Source organism: Acomys russatus, chromosome 8, assembly GCF_903995435.1.
Source record: "Acomys russatus chromosome 8, mAcoRus1.1, whole genome shotgun sequence".
Taxonomy (NCBI): domain Eukaryota; kingdom Metazoa; phylum Chordata; class Mammalia; order Rodentia; family Muridae; genus Acomys; species Acomys russatus.
Genome location: NC_067144.1, coordinates 29436266 through 29449314, shown reverse-complemented (window position 1 = coordinate 29449314; position 13049 = coordinate 29436266). Strand labels below are relative to the sequence as shown.

At 40.1% G+C, this 13049-nt stretch overlaps 1 protein-coding gene across 1 annotated transcript in view; it reads left to right on the top strand.

Annotated features, from left to right (window-relative positions):
• The window catches only part of Cd96 (CD96 molecule), a 76501-nt gene that overhangs the window by 53973 nt on the left and 9479 nt on the right, over nt 1-13049 (top strand). The window contains 2 exon segments of the mRNA XM_051150349.1: nt 6111-6179; nt 6811-6882. Of these exon segments, the coding sequence (XP_051006306.1) occupies nt 6111-6179; nt 6811-6882 (141 nt within the window).

Here is a 13049-nt window from a genome sequence, read left to right as displayed (position 1 = left end):
GGCTTTTAAAACAAACGTCAGGGGTCATGGACGCAACACTCTTTAATTGAGGAAAGAGAACTTCGCAGCTCAAACAAACAGCAAGAGCCACCCGCGGAAAACCCCTTCTTCAACTCCGGTTAATGCGCTGAATCCCACTGTGCCTTCTCAGTGTTCTTGGAAAGGATGGGACCTGATTGCAATCACTGGAAGCAATCTGGGTCACCTGACAAGACTAGGGCGAGGCCTCAGTGAAGGAAGTTCAGATCCATCATTGGCTGCCCTCAGGAGTGCTCTGGTCCTTTCAATTCACTGGCTAGAAACTGGCTACTTGTGGTATTCCCAGAAACAACAGGTCACAGAGGCACCAACCCGGGCTGTGACGTTTATTCATTCTACAAACAACACAGAGTGCCTGAAATACATTGGAAGGTTTTTAAGGTGCCGTATTACAGTGATGAGTGACCTAGACAGTTCCTCCATTGCACTGAGCTTAAAACTGAATGAGTCTTGCCTTGATTCTCAATTCTATGATCAGACTCGTTGACTCAGCCTCTTGTTTTTATGTCTACATCTGACCCTTTGCCCCAAATGACATTGATTTTGATGTTATGCCCTCATCAGTAACTTATCTGTTCCTTGCAGTCTGGTTTCCTACTCTGAACACTTGGAGCAAAATATCAGGTCTGCTCCAACTCCAGCCCTTAGCCTGCTCCTCCTAACAGCTGCTCTTTAGAAAGCGGATGGCCATGCATGGGAGGCAGACAGCAGAGGAATGAGTGCCCAGGGCTTGCAATAAAAATAGAGACTTAGAAATAAACATGTCAGAAATGGATGGAGAACAGACCTGGGAGACTTATTATTGGATGGCGTCAGAAGAAAGCAGCACAGAAGAGCACCAGCAGGTCAGGACATTGGGTTCTAAGGCAAGGGGGTACCAGAGAGAGTTAAAAGATATTAGAGGATATTGTTGATTTGTGTGTGATGGCAACTCCAGTAGCTTCTGCCATGACTGTACCTATATAGACTTGACAAGGCAGAATGGCTGGAATATGACTTAGAAGCACAACATTTGACAAACATAAGCTGATTTCTAAACATCTTCTCTCCAGCTCCATCATGCCACAACCACAACCACAACCAGTTACAACAGCAGTACTCAGAGTGCCAGGATGAGCACGCAAATGAGGTTCAGGACGTCTGCATACAAAGTCTGGAAGGAAGGATGGGCTTAACTAGGGGAAAGGTACAAAAATGAGTCTTCGAGCTACCCTTTTCAAACTTTTTAAACTTTATTTTTAAAATGATTATTTATTTCTAAATTTCACACTGAAATTAAGCAGGCCAAAAGACTGAAATTGCACTCATAAGCACAGATGTAAATAAATTGAACCCATCCATGAGAAGAGAAGCAGGGAGGGACCGGTGGGAAGAGCGCTGCTATGGGGCTAGGTGAGGCAAGGTTGGGTGAGGATGAGGTCAACCAATAGACTTTTGGTTTAGACTGATCTGAATACCAGCACTTCCTGTGTCTACTTAGTGTTCAAGGAAAAGGAAAGGGGAGGCTATGTGTGCACTGAGTAGTAGCTGCAAGAGCAAAAGACAGAGTGATGCTGATTTATAGTGACCTGGGTTGATGACAGTTTCAACTTTGTCATGGAGACAGAAGACTCAACAGGATTGTCTGAACAAATATGGGGCTAAGTAAAGGCTCTTAGACTATTGTCACACAAGTGCCTTCCGGGTTTCTCCTAGCATTTATCGAGTCATTTGTCCCCAATTGCCATGTCTGTGTCAGATAGCTGAACAGTGACACTGATATTTGTTGAGTTTTCCCAGTGAGTCTGAGGTTATTCTAAACTATAATTGTATTGCTTCATTTCTTCCTTCCAACAGTGCAAATATGAAGTATTATTATTATCCCCACTTTACAGGAAAGAATACTGAGGCACAAAGAGCTTAAATAGCAAAAGCAAAGTCATGCAGAAGGCTGAAAAGACAGAACAGAGCCTAAATAGTCAGACTCGGAGGCCTGCTGCCTGTGTCAGTACAGGCTTTGGCTCAACCTGCGGATGGTGGATGAACCTGTTCTTGTTTAATGTTTTTATTGTTGCTGTAGGGAGGGCACACAAAACACCTGTATTAATCTTTCTTTTCTGTTGACTAGCGGCTTCTAAGAAATCTATTCTCCAAGAATGAAACGCATAGTTCTTTTGTTGGTAAAATGTCAGAGACAAGAGCTCCCTTGCGTTCTTTGACTCTTTCTTCAACCATCTTAATACAATTCTTATTGTAAGTATGACTCTACAACATCCATTAAAAAACAAAAAGCAATGCTCTCTTTTAAGTCTAAAAATTTCTGGGCCAGCAAGTTGGCTCAGACAGTAGAGTAAGTTTTGGGAGTCGATTCTCTCCTTCTATGCCAGGTCCCAGATATTGAACTTGGGCCACCTGGACTGCACGGTGAGCACTTTTACCTGTGGGATGATTTTGCCAGGCCCAGATGACCAAGTTATAAGATTATTAACAATTGTCATGTCTACAACTATATGACATACATGGAGAACTCTGCTTTGATTGCTGTAATCCGCATTGAGTTAGTCTTGAAACCCTTTGTTACCAACACTCTAGTGATATATGGTCCTCTCAACCCTTCATTTAACATCTGTTAAATAAGCATTCTCCCCTGTGACAAGGGTCTTGTAATGGTTTTAGGACACCTCCACACTTGTCCTCTTCACAGTGGCCTAAAGGTCAGTTCCCACTGCACACTGGCCACTGAGACTGATAATGCTCATTTGAATGTGTACATATGGCCCAGATACTCTTAAGGGCAGGTCTGCCATCCTACCAATGCTTTTGAAGGCCCCCTGTACAGCAGGTTAGATGATAGAGAGCAATTTTCATTTCTGCGGGAAATGAGGCAAATTGGTCCAAATTCATCCAAGTAGATGCTCTAGTGATGGAGAGAAAGGCTAAGTGAAACACTGTGAAGTGAAAAAAATTTAATTTTTCATCCAATATCACAGGAGTATTAGGGAAGTCTTGAGCCTGACTAACCACATTGTTCTAACTGAACTTGCAAATCACTTTTATTCTTGCACTTGGTTGGTTACATAAGCTGGACTGGGTAGCACAAAAAAATTATTTTCTCCATCATTCTCTGTTCAATAAGTTCTGTTGAATAGTTTCTTGGCCCCTGGAAGAAATTTCAGACAAATTACTTTGCTTTTCATATAATAAATGTCTTCTGTTCTTTTTCAGCCACTAGAACAGACGTATGTCAATAATTTAAAAGTCTTGTCAAATGTAGTGTCAAAGCATGAAAAAGTTAATTTATTTAGTGTAGAATTGCTCTTCTCTCCCTACTGCAAGAATAGGTCTACCTCAGCTGCATTAACTGGCTTTGAGCTGTGTGTGTGTGTGTGTGTGTGTGTGTGTGTGTGTGTGTGTGTGTGTGGTGAAGATGAGGACACAGCTCTATCATGCCCTACTCTGACTCCAGCACTGCCTCCAATGTTTGTTCCTGGCTTAGACCCATGCTTTGGAAAGCATGAATGAGGGGAAAAAAGAGAAGTAAGAAGGGGGTTCCTTTAACAGACTAGCTCTAATTTAGGCAATTCAGAATATGAAAAATAAAAATGGCCGCTGTCTCCTCATGGATACTTGGGCAGGAGGTGTATTTCAGAACTTTCAAAAAGTTAGCAAACTATGGAACTTCTGGTATTTCAGCCGTCTTTTCCTTCTCCAGCAGGCAGGTCCCTAGGAAAGATGGACAAGGATGTAGGCTGAGGAGCAGCTGACACAGTGCCATATGGCATCAGCACTAACTCCTGGGGAACATATTTCTCTCTTCTCTTCAACCCTGACCACACAAATAGGCTACAGAAACTGCGAAAGAGTGATTCTTCCTTTCTAGTGAGAAGTATTAAAGAGTTAAAAAGTACTGGCCTGGAAGGCTTTAACCCTTATCTATCCTCAGGGAAGGTTCTTAGCTAGTATAAGCAAAACAAACTGGGTGAGGCGTCTGCTTGTTTTATTTTTATTTTTTCCTGGACATGACAATCATGAAGACGTGTGTCTGAACTCTTGCAAAATTTTGGAACAGTAAGTCTTCACACTGAAACATAGCAATCAATACTCTTTCACTTGGTTTGTCATACTTTTTGCCTGTAGGGTGTGTCATACTATAAAACCAATTATTGAAAACCGAAAGGTTTTACTGTGCTGTAAGGCAAGCTTAGCCTTGAACCAGAAGAGATGGAAGTAAACCGCCCCATTTGCATGCTGAGAAATAGGAAGGATGTGAATGTTTAGAGAAACACACACAAAAAAAATTTCTTTTAAAAATTCTCTACAGTCCAACATGATCTCTTTTTAACATATGACATTTTTAAATTTTGATAATTACAAACATAGGTACATACGTATACACAAGTAGAACAATATGATAGGCAGATTTGGGCCCAGGGGTCCCGCTCAAACTAAGGCACCAGCCAAGGACAATACAGGAAGTAAACTTTAAACCCCTTCCCAGATCTAGCCAATGGCCAGAATATTCTCCACAGTTGAGTGGAGAGTGGGATATGACTTTCTCACGTACTCTGGTGCCTCACATTTGACCATGTCCCCTGGAGGAGGAGACCTGGTGGTGCTCAGAGGAAGGACAGCTGGTAGCCAAGAAGAGACTTGATACCCTATGAGAATATACAGGGGGAGGTAATCCCCCTCAGGAACAGTCATAGGGGAGGGGAATAATGGGAAAATGGGGGGGGGAGGAATGGGAGGATACAAGGGATGGGATAAACATTGAGATGTAACAAGAATAAATTAATAAAAAAAAAAAAGAAAAAAATAAATAAATAAAAAATAAAATAAAATAAAATAAAAATTCTCTACAGTCCAACATGATCTCTTTTTAACATATGACATTTTTAAATTTTGATAATTACAAACATAGGTACATACATATATACAATGAATTATGATCATATTATCTCCTTACTCATCGTCCTACCCCACTCCACCCCCAAGAATTACTCCTTACTCCAACCCTTTCAAATTCTGTGTCCTTTTTTTTTTTTTTTCTTATTAGTCAAATTATTCTAGTTTGTGTACTCATAGGTGTCTGGCCACCCACTGAAACCTGGTCAGCCTACCTAGGGCCACATCTTCAAAGAAGCTGACATTCTCAATAAGCTGTCAACTGTTGACCTCAGCTAGAGGTGAAGGCTGATAAGCCCTTCCTCCCTCCCTGCCAGATGCTGATTGCCTTGACGCTATGCAGGCAACCACAGCTGCCATGAGTTCATGAATGCAGTGGTTTTGTTACCAGCCACCATTTTTCACAGTCACACACTCTGCAGGCTGGGTTTTAGCAAAGAACTACCTTTACAGACCAATTCAAACTCAAAGCCTTAAGAAGGAGACAGTGTTGAGCTCACCAGCAGCCTGAGTTTGAGCCCTGCTCTCCTGTTGCTGTTGACATTGGAGATGTACCTTGTGATGGTCCCAGAGCCAGATCTGCACCACACACAAGAAAAAACAAAGCCTTCTTGGGGAGTAGTCCTGGTGCCACAAGCTAACTAAGTGACAGTGTGCAGGGAAGTTTCCACCTGTCTGTCCCTGGTCCAATTCTCCCTCGACATTCCTGAGGTCTAAGAACACCTAGGCGTCTGCATTGCTATATTTGGATTCCTTATTGAATTATCTATTTCTTCCATGTCTGCTCCAATTATTCATGTCTCCTCCATGAATGTAGGCTGCAGAGGAGAAATATTCCAAAGTTCAATTTTGGTGCCTGAAGGATACAAGGTCTCAATACTGGTAACTGCTACAACCCTAGCACCTAGAATCATGTTTGGTACAAAGTATTTACTGAATCAGTAAATGTTTCAAAGAGTGAATATGATAGATTTGAACTTAAAGGAACTACATTAATAGCAAAGGAATAATACAAATATTTGTTAAGAAATCATAAACATATTCTCCTGTGTTCAGTTTTTTCCTATATAAAATGAGGCCATTAGACTATGTCTACTTGGATTTTTCCAAAGGACACTCCTGATTAGTGTCATCATTAAACATGTGGCTATAAATATTGTAGCAACTTCTATTTTTTCTCTAAATAGGATATCCAGCTACATCTTCAGTGACCATTGCAGATGGGAATGTGTCAACAGCAGACACAACTCCTCAAAGTGAGTATAGTAAGGCTTTCTTCCTATGCTTCATAGTCAACTAAGTTACATCTTACTACTATATCTAAATACTGAGGCTTGGGGAAGCGTAGTGTTTTTCTATTGGTACCGGTATTTTGACTTTGAGTTCCCTTGTAGTGATTATATGTGGATATGATGATCACTGTAGTCTTTTTTAAAAGATTTGTTTATTTTATTTATTGCATATGAGGGCTTTATCTGCAGAAGAGGGCACCAGATCTCATCATAGATAGTTGTAAGCCACCATGTGGTTGCTGGGAATTGAAATCAGGACCTCTGGAAGAGCAAGCAGTGCTCTTAACTACTGAGCCATCTCCCCAGCAGTAAATTTCGATAGCATGTATTATACAATACTGCCCATTTGCCAAGATCCTAAGGTAATATTAACTGAACTAGGTTACAAGGATAGAAAAAGGAAGCACACTGGCAACAAGTTAGCATTAAACACGAAACACAGAGCACCAATCTCAGCACAGCTAGTTTGGGGTCGAGGAAGACATTTCCCATGTCCCCAGAGTCACACAGATTAAAAATAGTACAACAAAGAAAAGTTAAACTACAGCTTTATAAGAAAAAAAAGTTGGATTCTGAAAATAATTTTGTCTTTCAGCCAGCGATTCCAGCACGACTATTAAAGGCTTCACCTCTTCCCAGAATTCCAGCGGGACAGATGCAAAAAACTGTTGAGTATATCCATGGTTCCCTCTATGTCCTCCATTCACTCACTCAGTAGCCACTGTGTCCTGTGCTCATAGCCATAGTCTTGAACATTTATAAAGCATCTACCATATGCTTAAAGTACATAGGTGTTGTAGGTGAATATAGATATGGACAAAGCAGATGTAAGTTTCCAATTCTCTGAGACAGGAAACAGATACATGGTAAATGATCATACAAAGAAAAAAATCTCAATACACAGACATGGGGAGGGTCAAGATTGGGCAGCAGGGGTTGCCATGGCACCTGGGAAATTGTCTTGAAAGACGAAGGATGAAGAGTTCAAGAACTAGCCAGAAGCTAGTTCAAGGTCATCTTCTGCTACATAGATAGTTCTTAAGATTTGATACACTGCCTCCTGGAAGGAAAGAGAGGGAGGAAAAGACAAAGAAAGAGAGAAGGTGATCAATAAAACCAAAATCCAATGGAAATGTTAGAAAACATTCTGAGTGCCTGTGTAGAAAGTGTATAGTACTCAGGACATGTCTATCAGTAAGAAAAATGAAAGAGAATGAACTCCCACATGTAGATGAGAAGCTATTGACAGCTGATGCTCCTGAGGGAGACATACTTGGGTTTTTTAAGGGTGTGGTCCCTCATAGGTTGGTCATCTTCCACTGGGTAGTTCCACACTCGTGCATATATGGGCAGCACTAAATTAGACTCAGTGGGTTACCAAGAAAATGAGAGAGAGAGAGAGAGAGAGAGAGAGAGAGAGAGAGAGAGAGAGAGAGAGAGAGAGAGAGAGAGAGAGAGGATAATAAATACATAGATAGTATATAGGTGGATGAGAGATAGATAGATAGATAGATAGATAGATAGATAGATAGATAGATAGACAGATAGAGATAGATAATAGAAGATGGAGGAAGAAAGATGTTAGAGATAGTCCAGGGGACTTGAATGAGGGAAGTGGGGAGAGAATTTTCAAAGAATAAATTTCATCATTATAACCTTTTTAAGTAGAAGAGATTGTTTAAGCAATTTTTAAAGGCACCATTGTAACTTGAAACCTTGCCAACTGCAGAGGCCACACTGGCATATATTAACAGCCCAAAGAGGATAACTACTGCCTTTTATGGCAGAAGCCAGAGCGTTGTATAGGTCAGGTGACATGGAAAATAGAACAAAAAGAAGTGAGGACATTGCCAGCCTCAGGTGCAAAGTTGAATTTAACTGCTGGGCTCTCTGGCACAAAGAGCACATGCATTGAAAAGCATTTAAGCTGTACATCTATAATCTTCAGAAAATCATTGCTGGCTCAGTCATTGTGCCACTCAAAATTTGTCCTCGGGAAATCTGAGAGAAGAAAAAATTCATGAAGTATAGGTCTTCATAATATTATTTATTTCTTTTATCTCTTTGGTAGTCCTCAGGCCCAAAGTTGGATTAATCATAATCTTTAATCATCACATTCCTCCATCATTAGCCAATGGAATACCTTCCATAATTTAACACATTTCTATTAGATATATGAATGCTTGATAGCTGTGTTTAATCTCTGGCCCCAAACAAGGAGTGGAAAAGCGGTGTTCACAAAGGAGAGCGTTGAAAGAGATGCACAGATATGTGCAGCTTAAATATATGCCAGAGGTAGCATGGCAGATGGTGGTGGGAAAAGGGGGACCTTTCAGCAATCCTACCTGAAATATTGATTATTAGTTCATAAAAAGAGGCAGTCAAATGCACTCTTACCCTGCATGATATACAGAAGCAAATTGCATATAGCTTAAGATCATTTTTTTAATGTTATAAACTTTATTATTAAAAAACTTACTATAAAAAACCTCACAGATCAAAACTAACCAGATCAAAGTCTATGAAATTCAATGAACTTCTTTACAGTAAGAATAAGAATAGTTTAAGATCTTGATGTCAAGATAAGAACATTAAAATATATAATAAAAGTATGGTTTTTCTCCTGTCTCTGAATTAAGGAACCTAGTTCATGGGCTGGAGAGATGGCTCAGAGGTTAAGGGTACTGACTGCTCTTCCAAAGGTCCTGGATTCAATTCCCAGCAACCAGGTGGTGGCTCACAAATATCTATAATGAGGTCGGGTATCCTCTTCTGGTGTGCAGGTAACCTTTTCCGCACTGGCTTGCCAAGTGCTGTGTTATAATTATAACTTCCGTACAGGTGAGCATATGCTGTTCCACTCACTTCCCACAGTTCAGAAGTGATGTTTGAAAGCTGAACAGGGGCAAACCCTATTCATCATATTCCTAGTGAAAATAACCCCTCCAAAAATTTACTGTACACAGGAGGAATGATCATAAATATTGGCAGAAAAATCCATTTATACAGGAAAAATATGACTAATCTAAATGGCCATGGTCAATAGAACAAATAAATGTGTGTATAGTTGAATAAAAATGTTATAGAAGAACAAAAGATGGGTAGGTAGTAGCCATGTTTAACCGCATAAATAAATCTTAATCACTCTGTTCAGACCAAAAAATGCCAGGGGACCACATAGCTTTTGATTTTTAAAAGTAAAAATATATAGTCAGATGTGGTGGCATATACCTGTAATCCCAGCACACCAAAGACTGAAACAGGGAGTTAGGCATGAGTTTGAGGTCAGCATGAGTTCTAAGATAACAGAAACTATACAACAGGATTCTATCTAAAAAATTACCTATAAAGACTATAATCTAATGCATGGATTAGTCACAGTATGTAAATTGTAGCATTCAGAATAGTATTGATAGAAATAATAAGGGACAGGACAAGTATAGTGTTATTCATAACTATCTAAAATCTATCTGTATGGATAAAAGTGAAACAAGATTAAGGGAATATAATAACCAACAATAAGACAATGCTGAACTATTATCAAGCCATCCAAAATAATTGTCACAATGTACTAAAATACTCAGTGTGTCTTATGTGCAAAGACACAGTTAAAGGTTTTATCAGGTGGATATAAATTAACAATGAAAATGTTAGTTACACAAAGGAGGGAAGTCCATGCAACACACACACACACACAGTCTGGTGAAATATAAAGCAGGGTTGTTTGTAATGACATGTAAACTCTCCTGTACTTTGGTGTCTTATCATCCTTTGCTCATTAGACTAACCTGTGAGCAAAAGCCAGGAACCCTGTACTTTTACCTGTACCCTCAGTCCCTAAAGTAACATCTGGACAGGCAGGCACCAGGGAATGAGAGACATTCAGATAAATGAAGGAACTAGTTGGTTATAGGGTAGAAATTGTGTAGCAATGGAGATAAAAATTTGCTGAGGATGTTATTGGAAAAGACTGGATTCCAATATAAATTTACATTACGTACATAAGGTATTTTATAGTTTAATTCTCACCATAATACTTTTCATTGTGATTTCTTATTGTTTATATTGTAAGTTTTTCTTAAATTATGCTAAGATGTAGGGTATGGAAGAATGTGGACATAATACTTTTGACCTCTTGCTCACTGCCCTATGTAACTAAACTCTATATCAATGAGAGGCACACAATCTGTGCTCATTAGAAAGTCAATGCGTGAAAATATTATTGCATATGGACAAAGAAGAAGATTAAAGTAGATATGCAAAGAGACACAGTAAATGAAATGATTTACTTAATTAGAAAGTTTGTGCTTTATTTTTGAGATGGTGTTTCATGTAGCTCATGTTGGGCTCAAACTCATGATATAGCAGAGGACGACTTGACTTGAACGTCAGATTCTCCTGCCTCTACTTCCTGGATGCTGGGCTTACAGGCACACACAACCATACCTAGTTCTCCCTGTGGTACTTGGGATCAAAGCCAGGGCTTTATAGATGTTAAGCAAGCACTCTACCAAATGAACTACAGCCTCAGCCCATAGTCATATTGATTTACATTGTTATTATGTTGTCCTGGGGGTAGGAAAACAATCAAGAAGGAGGGGAGAAGGGAAGGAAAGAAAGAAGAGAAGAGAAGAGATGGAAAAGACTTACTGTCCTGTACATCAGTATGAGGTAGGGCACAGAGCTTATCCAAGGCAGCATCTAGCTCAGAAACTAGAAAGCAAAGATCCCATGCGGCTTCACCTTGCTTGGTAGTTTATATACTGTATTCTTAGCCTTTTTAATACCGTTCACAATGAAATAAACGAGTGTGATCTTTCACATTTTCTGTCCTTACAATTGGAAAACCTCATTTGTCCATCTCCTTAGTGTTCTTATTCTAAAATGGCCTCAGAAACAATAAGGTGTAGGAAGGCACTCCGACACCCATCTGACAAAGGATGCTCACTGGAAGTGGAGACGCACATTCTCAATGCTTTGAGAATAAGATGCAATTGTGGTTTTTTTTTTTTCTTCATAAGTTCAAAAGAAGAAGAAAAATCCCCTGCAGTGGGTTGCTCTATTTATAATCATTTTCAGAAATCCATTAGAATCTAACAAGCTAAAATTGATTACTCACTCCTCGACTGTGTTGAAACACATTGCTGCCAGTTGAATTAGGCTGTAATGCGACATGCAATTTTGGATGATGCATTTGGCAAGGGTCAGGACAGGAGTTGATGATGGGATTTCTTTTTCTCCTCTCAATATGCTTATTTCAATAGATTTATGAAGTACTTACAGGCAGAAAAAGAATGATAATAGATAAATGTCTGTTTCTAGGTCCCTGGCTGCTTGTGAACATGGTCATGGGAGATTCATTTTATGGACCTCATACATATTTAAATACTGCTATCATTTTGATTGCATTGCCTTCATAAGAATATTTTTAATGCAGTCTTTTGCTATCACTTTGTTTATTAACTTAAAAAGATCTAGGCTGAGATTAAAAAACAATGGAATCAAATCCTACTTCAGCTTCCAAATTTCCCAGGATCTGGAAGTGAAATTCTTCTTTTACTTTAAGTGCCTCGCCTATGAAATGGGAATACTCTGGCGGGCCACCTTCGTACCCCAACGGGTGAAGTTAATGACATCTTGGAATATGTTTTCACCCCAATGCTCAGGTGATCAGGCCATGGAGTGGAAAATTTAATCTTAATTACTTTCCTTCCTGATTTCTCTTGCCATCCACTTGGGCTCATGAAGCTTAAAGCTACACAGAAGCCAGTCAATCTGAGCCAGACCAGCAAAAAAGCACTGTGGGTCTCTCTGAGCCCTGAAACCTCTGACTCACTTCCGCATCAAAGTCAGCAAGCTCAGGCTCAACAACAAACAAACACATACATACATAGGCACACAAAGATGTGTGCACATGCATGCACACACACACAAACATGTGCACACACACAAAGACATATGCACACACATTCACAAACATACACACAGACACATGTGTGCACACACATACACATATTCTTATACACACACTTCCACAAATGCATGTGCATACATAGAAATGCACACACACACACACACACACACACACACACACACTCATGCCTGGGAAATATGATTGTGCTCTTAGACCATAAATTATGTAACTCTCAAATGTTATGTTGCTTTATTTGCCCCCAGTCCTGGCTAGAAATTTTTAGACTCTTAGTATTTGTAAAGCTTAAGGATTGAACAGTAGCAGCTGGACACAGTGGTATACATCTGTAATTCCAGCACTCTGGCGGTAGAGGCAGGTGGACCTCTGTGAGTTTAAGGCCAGCCTGGTCTGCAAAAGTGAGTCCAGAGCAGCATCGCAAATTCCAGACCATCCTGTGCTATGTCGTATGAACAGCCTCTTTCTGAAGAAAAGGAAAATGGGCTTTTATTAGGGAACTGAGTGTCAATGGTGGCAGGATCACACCATGGAAAAACCTCAGGCAGTGTAGCAATGACCCCTGCAGTCCCCTGTTGGTTCAGTTCTCTAAACTCAGCACTTCCATCCTCCGCCTTTAAAGCCTCACTCTTGACTCACGTCCCATTATATTCCCTCTCCTGTAAAGCAGCATCTGCTTCCCATCCCTCTGCTGCTTCCTCTGAAGTCAGCCTCAAGTAAAAATGTTTCCTTCTCCTATTTAAAAGTCTACTTTCTATTAGAATTCCCTTTCCTCTGGCCACAATGACTTGTGCGTGCCATCTCATTTTTTATAATTGGGAGCCTTGTGAGGGCCCCATCAGTGAACTTGCGGTCATGACAAAACTGGACACAGTAGGTAGCACCACTGAGTAGGTTCTGGAGAC